This window comes from Sylvia atricapilla, chromosome 2 (genome assembly GCF_009819655.1).
Source record: "Sylvia atricapilla isolate bSylAtr1 chromosome 2, bSylAtr1.pri, whole genome shotgun sequence".
NCBI lineage: Eukaryota > Metazoa > Chordata > Aves > Passeriformes > Sylviidae > Sylvia > Sylvia atricapilla.
The window spans coordinates 91780138-91792545 of NC_089141.1; the positions used below are offsets into that span (position 1 = coordinate 91780138).

At 36.0% G+C, this 12408-nt stretch overlaps 1 protein-coding gene across 1 annotated transcript in view; it reads right to left on the reverse strand.

Annotated features, from left to right (window-relative positions):
* The window catches only part of MYO16 (myosin XVI), a 267582-nt gene that overhangs the window by 107669 nt on the left and 147505 nt on the right, over positions 1 to 12408 (reverse strand). Inside the window, exons 16-19 of the mRNA XM_066313833.1 lie at positions 12212 to 12323; positions 8774 to 8891; positions 7930 to 8001; positions 7200 to 7341 (exon numbers count right to left, since the gene is read on the reverse strand). Coding sequence (XP_066169930.1) covers positions 7200 to 7341; positions 7930 to 8001; positions 8774 to 8891; positions 12212 to 12323 — 444 coding nt within the window. The remainder of the gene's footprint in view (positions 1 to 7199; positions 7342 to 7929; positions 8002 to 8773; positions 8892 to 12211; positions 12324 to 12408) is intronic.

Consider the following 12408-nt stretch of genomic DNA (forward strand, 5'->3'; position numbering starts at 1 on the left):
AATATATAAGCATTTGCATTAGGAAAAGACCAATACAAACTGACTTAATGAATTATTAAAAGTCAGGCAAAACAGGAACCCAGCTTCCAAAACTCTGGGTAAAAGCCTTAACAGCCAGCTAACTGCTCACCTTAAGTAACATTCCTTATCAAAACTGTGATATTTTTTATAAACACACTAGCTTGCAAATATACTGGAGATGTATTTGTTAAGGGAAAAAAAACTGTAGACTCAGTGTTTCTGTGAACTCCTCTTGATAATTTTGGTCTAGTATTATTAGGAGATGCACACACCACATTAAAAGAGGTTTTACATAATTAATATCTTGCCTGCGGGGCAAGTATAACAGCACTAAGCTCTGTATTCTCTACAACAGTGACATTTTACTATTCTATTGTGCTATTCATATGCAAAATCTCTACAACCATGATGGCAATTTTTTGTATTAAATTATTGCACAGATTTTGAAAATAATTTTAAATAATAATTTAAAACACAAAATCCAAATTAAAAACATTGTCTTATATGTGGTAGCAAATTACTTTGTTCTTTTAATCTTTCTTCTTGTCTGTCTCTTTTTCATATCACTTTTCTTGCCAGAAGGGAGTCCATATATGTTTTTTAGTGGCTAGCTGTCAATCATATTAATTCCAGCAAAATTACTTTCCTTAAATAATAATAGCAGAGATTCCCAAGGCAACATAAAGCAAGAATGATTCCATGTTAACAAATGAAAGGGCATGTCACCAGGGCCTAAAAGAACAAACATTAGGAAAAGGCATTTTTGGTCTGAAAGATTTCCTTATTTTCTTATTTTATGGTTACTAGTAATCACTGACATATTTGTTCATTATGTTTCAGATACTTAATTTTTTACTATGTATAACTAAAGCATCTATGATTTTAATGAGGACTGAGGCTTTGATTTCAAGTTTTAAAAAATTTCCCAAAATAGGAAATAGAAAAAAAAAAGAAACAGTTGATGTTTGATGAACTTTTTTCTCTCTTGTACCAGCACACAGGTGTAAATACACACAGGTGTATCTGTATCACCTGATGATACAGATACTTTTAAAAAAAAGCAGGGATGCTCACTATATGTAATTTTGGTTTTCTGATACAGGAAACAGCATATAATAATTCAGCTTATAATATTTTACAATGTCTCCAGCTTGGCCTTTTTTCCTCAGAACATCTCTGTAAATATATCCTTATGCTCTAGAAATACCTTTTTGATCTTGTACACTTAGCAATTGTATTATAAAAAATACATAAAAATTCCCTGCAACTCCTAAAAACAATTCATAAAGAGAAGACATCCTGTCTGATAATCTACCACCCTGGCAGACACCTTGCATTCATCAAGAGATCTTCTCAAACCATTTGCCATTCCTGGCAACGCAAACAGAACTCCCTTTACAATATATCTGACCCCGTGCCTCAGACAAACATACAGAATGTTATTTCTTCCCTTTTATTCCATTGCAGATGCTTCTTAGCTCCAAAATCCATAGGGTCCATTCCTTTTATCATCTTTTGCAATCTGCCAGCATAAAGCAGTGAGATGAATCTGTTGTGGGAGGGTGATCTAATGTGCCTTTTTATCTGCCCAAGATATAACAGCTCTTGCTCTTCCTCCAACTTCTGCCAGTAATGAGGAAGGCTTATGTCTGATCTGGATAAACTGGAAATGATACTGATTAATGAGGAAATATTTCTCTGATTAGATGAAGTACATAGCCTAGCCTTCAAATGAGGTCCTTCAGAATCCTAATTAAGAAGCCCTCGGTTTTCCCAGGGGGACAGATTATACCTGTTGTCACAAAGCCAGTTCTTGAAGGGAATAAGCTGAATAATTCCGGTTGGATATGTTGTTCTTCATGTCAAACAATTGCTAAAGAAAATTATTTTCTGAAACTTTTGAGGGAGATTTTTCAATAGTCTGATATTTTTGCGGAGATTTGGTGTTATTTTCATGTCTCTCCGGTATCTTGCTCAACAACTGTAATTTTTCTTCTTAATATTCCCTTACTCAGGTCTGAGTGGTGCATATAGAGATATCAGACAGAAACACTGGCTCCATATTTGACAAATCTTTTTTTGAGAGGCATGACAGTTATGGCAGGAAAGAAGTATATTTGCCAATGGACCCAAGATCTATAGCTCGTTCATTAGTAGCACATATTCTTCCTCAGCTCCTTCAAGTAAAATTTGTTCTGTGCTTTAAAAAATTGCATTATCTTGTTGAATGAACCACTAGAAATTATCCAGAATTAAGCAGATTTCAAATTATGATGTGATGCACCATATTACATTAATTGTTTTGTACTGTTTGTCTCTTTTTAAGATTTCCCTGCCTGCACATAAAGAAACAATTCTCATTATGCTCTGGGTTCAAGTTCTGAACAGGAAGTTCCTTTCCCTCCTTCCTGCATCCCCTTCTACTGAGTTAAGTAATAGATAAACAAATGTTTTAGCTTTTTTTTTTTTTTTTCTGAATTTTTTTTTTCTGAAGCTGTGAAGATTTCTATTCCAGAATATCTTGTTCCATAAATCACATAATGTACTAAAATTTTTTAAATGAGACATCTGAGATCCTTTCTTTGCCTAAATAAGTGTTCCTATTGCTACTCTTTGGCACTATTTGAATTTTCATGGGTATGAGCATACAGTCAGAATACAAGAGCTGTTAGAAACTACCTCTTTAGAAATACTCTGCATGCTCTATGTGCAACAGAAATTTATGGCTGACCTGGTGATACAGACAGAAAGCATGACTGAATTCCAGCTTTCTTTGTTTCTCTGTAACGCTTCCACGTAAGAATCTAGAATGGGTCAGGTTGGAAGCGACCACAGTGGGTCACCTGGTCCAACCTTACTGCTCAAGCAGGGTAATCCCAGAGTACATGGCACAGAACTGCATTCAGATGGCTTTTGAAAATCTCCAGTGAAGGAGATTTCACAGCCTCTCTGGACAGCCTGTTCCACTGTATGGTCATCCACTCAGTAAAAAAGTTGTTCCTCATTTTCAGGTGGAACATCTGTTTCTGCTTGTTGCCTTTTTTAATATTGAGCAGAGCCTTGCTCGACCTTCTTGAAACCCTCCCTTTAGGTTTTTATAGACTGAGATGAGGTTCCCCTCTCAGTTGTCTTTTCACGGGACTAAACAGGCCCAACTCTCTCAGACTTTCCTCATGAGAGAGGTGCTCCAGTCTCTAAATCATCTCTGTAGCCCTCTACTGAACCTGATCCAGGAGCTCCATGTCTCTCTTCTCCTGAGGAGCCCAGAACTGGGCACAGCACTCCAGGTGTGGCCTCACCAGGGCTGAGCAGAGGGGCAGGATCATCTCCCTGCTGGCAATGCTCCTCCTCATGTCCCCCAGGACAGCATCAGCCCACTTGGCCACAAGGACACACTGCTGGCTCATGGACAGCTTATCCACCAGCACATCCAGGTCCTTCTCCACAGAGCGGCTTTCCCTGTGCTGGTGCAGGGGATTGTCCTTCCCCAGTGCCGGACCCTGCCCTTGCCTTTGCTGAATTTCAGGCAGCTCTTCCCTGCCCATCTCTCCACCCTGTCAAGGCTCTTCTGAAGGGCTGCACAGCACTCTGGGCTATCAGCCACTGCTCCCAGCTTTGTGTCCTCAGTGAACTTGCTGAGGAGGCATCTGCCCCATCATCCAGGCCATGCATGAGTAAGATGAACAGTACTGGGCCCAGTAAAGGACCTTGAGGGTGACTGCTAGTGAGAGGAGTTCAGCTAGACCAGGTCCTCTGGGACCTGCTGTTTAGCCAGGCTTTATCTACAAAATTTTTATCAGGTTTTATCTATATTTAAATAGAGAAAATTTTTTCTAAGTAGCTGATAAAACAACATGCCTTTCAACTCACTAACAGGCAGGGAACACAGTATCAAGATTTTCTCAGGCAAATATACCTAATTAGCTTGTCTTCCATGAGAAATGAAAAACAGTATTTCACAGGAATTCACAGACATACTTAAATCTCCATAAAGAAAAAGCCCTTTTGCAGAATGAGTCAGGAATTGTTAAAACATTACCTTAAGTTGTTTCATTACTCATTTGGATCACCAGATCCAACTTTGGCAATGTGCAATGAATTACATTGAAATGCCACATTAAGGCAACCATGAATCTACAAAACTGAAAATCAGCATGCTTATCTGAATGGAAGTAAAACGGAGTAAACTCTAAGAATTAAGAGCCTTACAAAGAAATTCACCATGACCATTTTGATAATAATGAAATCAGTAGAAGAGGAAATCATTATATGGATGAGTGAGGATAAATATAAATAATTAAAAAAGATAGTTATAAGCACCTGTGAGAAATATTAATAGCTTTCTTCTAATCCCACTCTAGGGGCCAATTATGACAAAATAATTTTTCCACAGTCGATTTTTTTTAAAAAAAAATATCAGAATGAATAAAATAACAAATTTCAGATCTTCCAACCAGTCTAAACTAGCATGTAGGGTTATAATTTAGTTATAACTAGACAAAATTATGAGTTTTTATGGAAGAGAATAATATTTCTAAAGGTGTATTATCTCACTTGACACCATCATTAAAATTCTTGCTTTATACCTGTGGAATAGTATTTCAAAGTAATGAATTTGCTGGATTCTGGCAACAATTTTTATTCTCTGTACTTAACTTTAGAGCTTGGACTTCGCAGGTTTTCATAGAATCATTCCTTTTATTTTGCCTGAAACTTGTCACAAGCTTTTTATTTGTAAATATAAATCAATATTAAAGACCAAAATCAAGTATTTCCACCGTAGAAGTAAACATGGTTAACCAGTCCTTAAAAATGTCAAGAAGAAATGCTTCTTTTAGAGTCAGTAAGCCAAGAAATCTAATTTTATTGCTTCATAAATTCTCATTGAAGTGTGATGGAGGTACAGCTCAGCTGCCTCACAACAAAACAAGAGAACTGAATTAGAAACCTTATTCCAGGTTTCTGATGAAGACTTCATCCCATCTGATAAGTAATAATTCTGTCAGGGAAATAAAGTGTGGCCTGAAATGTATCAGACTTACATAGTCACATAAGTTAATGTTTTTGGTGTATCCTTCAGTAGAGGTTTACTATAACTGCACCAAACTGGAGATACAATGCTGCTAACTTATAGTTACTCAGATGTATTTGAAGTAAATCTGACCCACTAATCATAAATTCATTGCAGTCATCCAACTTCCATCCAGAACGATTCTATGCCTTGATTTACTCCTCCAGTTTAAACAATATGATTAGGCTGGACCAAAAAAAAAAAAAAAGAAAGCTGTATGTGGGCTACTCCAACTGAGGCTGAAATATCAGTTAAGGAAGATCAGCTTTATTTCCACTTAAAATGAGCCATTTAGCTTCAGATTAGGAAAGGGGATGAAGCTGGTTTTGGCCTGATAACACTTAACATATCTTGCCAGTACTGCCAATTAATCCTGACCTGGTTAGCTTTCAATAACCAGCCCAAAAGAAGAACTGCTCCTTTTCAAGCACAAGTATAATAATTTGCCCAGAGGAAACTTTTGCAAATTCCTCATTTCTGATACATCAAACAGCTGTCCTGTTTTAGCTGGGACTTACAACCTCTCTCTGTCTTCAGGTTACCTCAGAGATAGAAATAGTTTCACTGAGAAATATTTCGACAAGGTAGAGGTCACCTCTTCTACCTAGTGATTGCATGAAAAAGAGACTACAAGATAGACAATATACAAGCAACTTTGACTTTCATTATTTGAAGATTCCATGATAACTAAAAATTATAGGTTTATATTAACAACAGAAGTACACAACACCCTATTCTGAAAGAATTAAAGATACCAAGCTGTAAAATTAAACACTGAAAAATTATTTCAAATAATTTTATTAGATTTTTAACGTATCAATTCTAAATTTCTTTCTCAAAAATCACTTCCAAAATATCTCACTGTAATTAGAAATGCCTAAGCTGTATTGTTTGTCACAGACATGCTCTGAGGTAAACCTCTGTTCCATAAAACCCAGGAATGTATGAGGAAGAATTGTGACCTCATGCTACTGCCTTTCCTTATTATATACAGAGTATGTCAATGGATAGGCCATAGATTGGAAAATTGCTCTAGCTTAGTGTTACAAACAGACAACTAAAATCATTCCATGTTACTTCTGTTTGCCTTCAGCAGGAAGTGAGACACTCTGGTGGTATATATAATGACAGACATATTTAAGGTGCAGAAAGCTGAATGACTCAGGCATGGTACCTTTTTCTCTTAGCAAAACCCATAGAAGAGGAGAGATTTATCCCTAATTGGTCTATGAATAGGAGTAAAAATAAGACTGTGAAGTCCTCAAACTCTACAAGAGGGCACCTTGTAAACACTTGTCCTATGCAGCCACAGAAATATTCTATAAAGAAAACATACTTATGAAAGTTCCACATCTGACATTAGTGGATTACCATTTACCAATAATTCCAAGCCACTTGTATTTCATGTTCATAAGAAAGCTCAGCTGAGCATATGAGCTGTTGAACTTTGATTAAGTCACATGCATGTGATCATCAAATTAGGTGTGCTGCCTTTGTTACTTTGATTCTACTGAAATTTCACTTTTTTTGTTCCTTTAATTTGTTTCTTGACTGCTCCAGTGATGCACATTAATTAGCATTCATTTTTCCAAGAAACCATGCTGGATAGCAACAGCATCAAATTTACAAGACGCAAACCTAGAGAACATTCTTAGAACATTTAAATCAGTTAAGTTTAAACATTCATTTGAAGGCCTTTGAATAAAATTCTAGTTTTAATACTCTGTGCTAAGGTCACTGTTTTGGGAAGAAAGAACAAGTATGTTCTGCATTAAAAAAGCACCAAGCAGCCTTTTCCATGTTGAAAGGCTTAGCTCATTCTGTATTTTCAAGTCCTAAAAGGCTATTAATTGTAACCACCAATCTAGATTACTACATGAAGTCCCCTGTATAAGCAAATACATAAACCAATATGTTACAATAGAAACAACTAGAAGGAATGGCCAGTGCTTTAAAGACCCAAGCATCACTGTCATGCTATTATAAAATTCTTTAGAACTTTATCAGTGTGCATTAAATTCCACCATTTAATGGAATCATGTTTTTTTTACGGTTCTGAATTTGAACAGATAATGAAACACCTAACAGCTTCCAGTGGCACTCCTACCTGTCACTCTCATCTTCATTTTGAAGGAAGCAGTTGATTTTGTTGACTAAAAAGCTAAATAAACGACCATATAGAGTTTTTGCCAGGAGATCCCGGTAAAAATCTGCAATCTCTATAGTGTGCCTCCGAACAATTGTGTCTCCTAAGAGGAAAAGCAGAAAAAGGAGATGAAAGTGTGCTGTAAACTTTGCCTTAAGTAATTTTAGCTACAGTAAATTTAGCTACAGTTGCTTCTCCTTTGCCAAACATTTACATGGTGTTAGCTTTTTTCTGAAGCCTCCAGTGCAAGATGAGAAGACTGTCAACACTTAAAAGATCTTAAGTTTGGAAATACATGCCTTTATACTTTGTTCAAAAGAAATGTGTATGAGCACTACACAGAACTAATATTTTACTGAAAATAATCCCAAGACACTCCTGTTGATTACAGTTCTTACTAATCTCTATTAATATATAATCTGTTATCTTGACACACTTTAGTAATATTAATCAAGTCAGGAGCATCACAGTGTGAAGCTGCTTTGTTCCATATTACAAAGGCATTTTTAATTTGGTGGCCCAGTCTGATTTACTGTATGGCAGATAAGCCTACATATTTCTCAGAGGGAATATTTACAAGACCATACAAGAAATAAGAAACAAAAACCGACAGCTTTTACATTTTTTAAATCAGAAGGCTCAGAATGCCACCACGTCTGATGTATGAGAATGTAAGCTTGGAAAAGATTACCTTTAAAATACTGAACATCAGTTGTTAGGGCTGAAGCAAGCTCATCTGATGAAACCTGCAGCATCCCTGCCACTGAAAGCAAAAGAAAACATAAAGAAAGACTGATTCATGCTATACTGCATATTTTATTTTTCATTTTTACAGATTTTCTTCTGTAGATTTCTTTTTGAACAGTGCAAGAATCCAAACATTAAAGAGAAATGTGCTGTCATAGAAGTAATCAAGATTAACCAACACATAAAATAGGATTACTATAAGCAATACTTTGTGAAGTTTGAATGTATCTGTATATTACATTACAGCTTTCTTTCCCTTCAAAGATTACTCAGGACTTTCCCCAGGGTTTGGCAGACTTTCTGTGGTATTAGAGGGAAGGTATGCTGCTTATTGACATTCTGTATCCATAAGCCACTTGGAGGAGATTTATTAGTGACCAAGAGGGCAAACTTCAAAGCACAGAAACAAGAGACCCTTTTAAGACACAGATTTTGGATGCAGGGAATTCAATTCAAGGAAAATTGTTCAGCTGTTGACAAGCAGTGCAAAAGCATTTCAAAACAAGATTGCACAAAGTGCACTTTACAATTATTTTGGCAAACGATGGCATTAAATATGACATTTAATTAGCTAATTTGCAATACTGGCATTTTATTTCATCCCATAAAAATCTGTAACTTATAAAACACCCAAGTCAATTGGGTACTGTCTTCCCACAGTAACTTATGAATTTTCAGAAGTAATTTTTTTTGTCTCCCTGGAATTGTGTTTCCATCTGTCGGTGGAACAGCGCAACTTCCCAGCTGTGGGATTGAGCAGGGGATGCTCCAGGTCATGTCCTACTGACCTTGCTCCAGAAGCTGCAGGTCAGACACAAACGCTGTCTCAGCATCTGTCAGAGCCGTAAAGCGAATGTCTCCAAGATGCAGAATTGCTGAGAGAATCACAAACAGGTTCTCCACCTCCTGCACAGATTTTTTTTTTTTTTTCAGAATTAAAGATAAAGAAAAGATCTGTTGGACACACCAGTGAAAGGCAATGCTTTTTTTTTTTTTAATAAATGTACAAATTCTGTTAGTTTGTATTATCAGCATTTGGCTAGTGGGAAAACATTCACATGTGAATTATCAACAGGAAATTTGAAATTGAACTGCAACCCAGTTAGGACATGAATCAAAAAAGTTACATTTTATTTCTTTTGTTTTAATGTAAGTCACGTTAAGCACTAGGTTAAGAAAGCTTTTCTGAATGTGAAAAAAATACTGAAATATCTTCAATGAATGCATTGTTTCTGCAGGAAATAAAACATATGTTGTCCATGGAGAATTTCCATTGAAACAATTTCTATATCTGAGAACAGCAAGGGTTTTTGGTTTTTTTTGCCTCAGTACAGTGAATTCACAAACAAAGTGTCTAGCTTTATAGGTTCATGGAATTAAAAACTGGAATTAGGGTCTGAAAGAAACAAAAGCAACTTTCCTTACCATCACACTTTCCCTCCAGGTTTGCATACTCTTCTGTGATATCTCAGATTGTGAAGCAGTTATCTTTGGGGGCAGATTTTTCCTGGCCTCATTCTTATCAGGGCAAGAAGAAAACTAAGTTTCTTCAGTTGTTCTGGTTGGTTAATTATATTTAAAATATTTTTAAATTCAAGGAAAAATATGATCCATGGAATATGAACCTTAAATCCTAAAATATGGAAAGCACTGTGTACCTTTGGAAGTTTTTTTTTAGGATCAGTTTTGTAATAATGGTGCTTCTTAAAATGGTAAAACAGGAAACTTGATAACTACTATAACATTACATGGTATTATGTACACCAAAGTTAATTGATAATTCTTGAAATGTTTTTGAAAAATAATATTTAGAACCAATTCTGTTGAAACTGCAGAAGTGACAGAAATTTCACTTATCAGAATTTGCAGACTAAGATTATAAATCCACTACTAATGAAATAGTTAATACATCCTCTTTTTGCCCTCAAGTTTTCTTCCTGTTTTTGCATGTTCCTTTCCCTGAGAAATATGCCAATCATCAAAGGGCATTAGAAAAGCTTACAGTCTTTCTGGGATAGGCTATAGCTCCTCCAGTGCTGTTTAAGTAAGTTTGCTTCTCCAAATTACACTTTAAGACACGAACCTCTTACTGTATGAGAGATGTCAATAAGGCAACAGCGTATTTTAGTATTACACAGTACCAAAGCTGAAGATTCAAAACAATCGAATATATACAGAGAAAGTCTGAACAAGACAACTCTTAAAATAGAAGAAGTTATGCTAATGTAGTGTTCAAACTAGGGTGCTATACTCTGTTTCTGGGGTGTCTGAGGCAAGATGAAATGGCCCAGTAGCACTACACACTCCTTGCTTGTAGGTTAACTCATCCAGAACTGGTTTGGGAAGACTGCAGCACTGAATGGCAGTGGGATAGCTTTTCATTCTGGTGGTTTTGGTAAGGTCTCTGGTGTATTTCGCATTCCAGATTCTCATACACTTTTTTTGTTGTGTGAGATGCATGTTCCCCCACCTTTAAAACAGTAATTGTTTTTAATAAACATTAACATACGTTGGAAGATATCGTTAATGACTGCAAAGGAATTTTTATGTAGTTCTTCAAAAAGATTATCTACTCTATCATTAAATGTGGCTAGGTAGTCAAGGAATGATACATACAGGCCTCTCCATGCAACTCAGAAGTAATGGGTAGAAATTTTAGGAATGTGTTTTATCTACATATTGCCTTCTAATATTCAATACAGGAGATCAGCCTGCAGTACTTGAGAGTTTCATGGATTTCTTACCCCTTAAACTATACTAACGCTAATTATACTAATAAACTATACTAATGCTGCCTGAATACTGACCAGCCTTCAAGACATTGACATTTTTCTGAGAGGCAACTTCTTTTCAAGAATTCTGAGTGAAATTGAGTACTGGACTCAAAAGAATACTGTATATGAAGCATTCTCAGACAGTTACTGCAAACTTCTAAGTCATGATTCATTTAGTATTCAATTATTTACTTATTGGCTGAACCCCTTCCTCAATATAACAGAAACATTAATGAAAGAGCAAGAGAGATCTATGAAACTGTGAACACTGGGCTAAATCCAGAAGTGTCTGGACCTTCTGTTATTGAAATCTACCAGTACAGAGCTTGAGCCACTAGAAGTAAGGAATCATATTGTCAAATACAGTAAATTTGTTCAATTTTGTGTATGGCCTCATGAAGATTAGTGAAAATAAACTCTACACTTCATTACATTGAAAGGTGACATTTCTTACTGCCAAACAGGGGATGCCAAACAGCTCCATGATGTACCACTACCTCCACAGAAGTCTATCTCCCACCTAAATAACAGCTTCAGCAGATTTGCTCATAGCCCTTGATCATTTTTTATTACAAATGCCCCCCATCTGTCATTTTTTATGATGCTTTAACTTAAGAGTTACATTAACTTTTTGTCCTCTTTTTTCTAATGGTATTGTACAGGGATAAGTTCTTATCTCCTTCTAAAACTATTGCTGCTCATGTATTTCTCTTGCAGAAATGTTCCAACTACAGTGTGCTAGGTATATACATAGGTAAGAAATATGGGGAGTTTGCTAAGCACTGTAGTATCCTGAAGGGATTCACAGTTTACAAGAGCTCTTATGTTCATCCTTCTATTTCTTCTGATTTCTGTGACAGCTCTGTCCTCCAGAACATCTTTTTGATTAATTTTCCAAATTATCTTCTTCATTAGTTTCATAGGATTAAAGACAAAACAGCAGGCCTATCTTCTTGTTGCTTTTGGAGAATTAAGTCAGCTCTTTCAAGTTACCTGGCTCTAATTTTCCTTGCCTAAATAGGCATTTACTTCTTTTCAGGTGCTGTTAGCATATGTGTCTTTGACAAAATTAAAAAGGATGGGGAGATAATCAGGAAGAGGAAAGAATTTCCATGGCTTTTATGAGATGTCATATGGGATTTGATTGCTTCTTTTTATCTATGTAATTTAATTGTTCAGAGTATTATACCTTGAAGCTGTTTTGTAAATCTTTAAGAACGAAAAAGATTTACATTGTTGGTTCTGTGTCTAATTAAAAGTGATTACAGTAATTTCCCTGAAGTCAACTAATGCTGTATTTGTTTCAAGGTCTTAACTAACAGGGGGAAAAAAAAAAAAAAAAAAAAAAAAGAGCCTCTTTTCCCCATAAAAGGTTATCTATGAGTTACTTATGGCCTGATTTCAACTAATATGATTATTTAGCCACAAATAACATAAGCTCATGTAACTTACCAGGCTGTTGAATCCCAGAGCACCTAGAGCTTGTTTTAGTATGGTTAATTTCTCCCTGTTTTGAGGGTTGGCAGCTAACATCGTCTCTTCTGATGCAGTCTGGCTCAGATACCTGCACAGAGGAAAAACAGCATATCTGGTATTTACAAGGCTGGTGCATAATCAAACTTTTGAAGTTAAAGTCCAGCTTTACATTT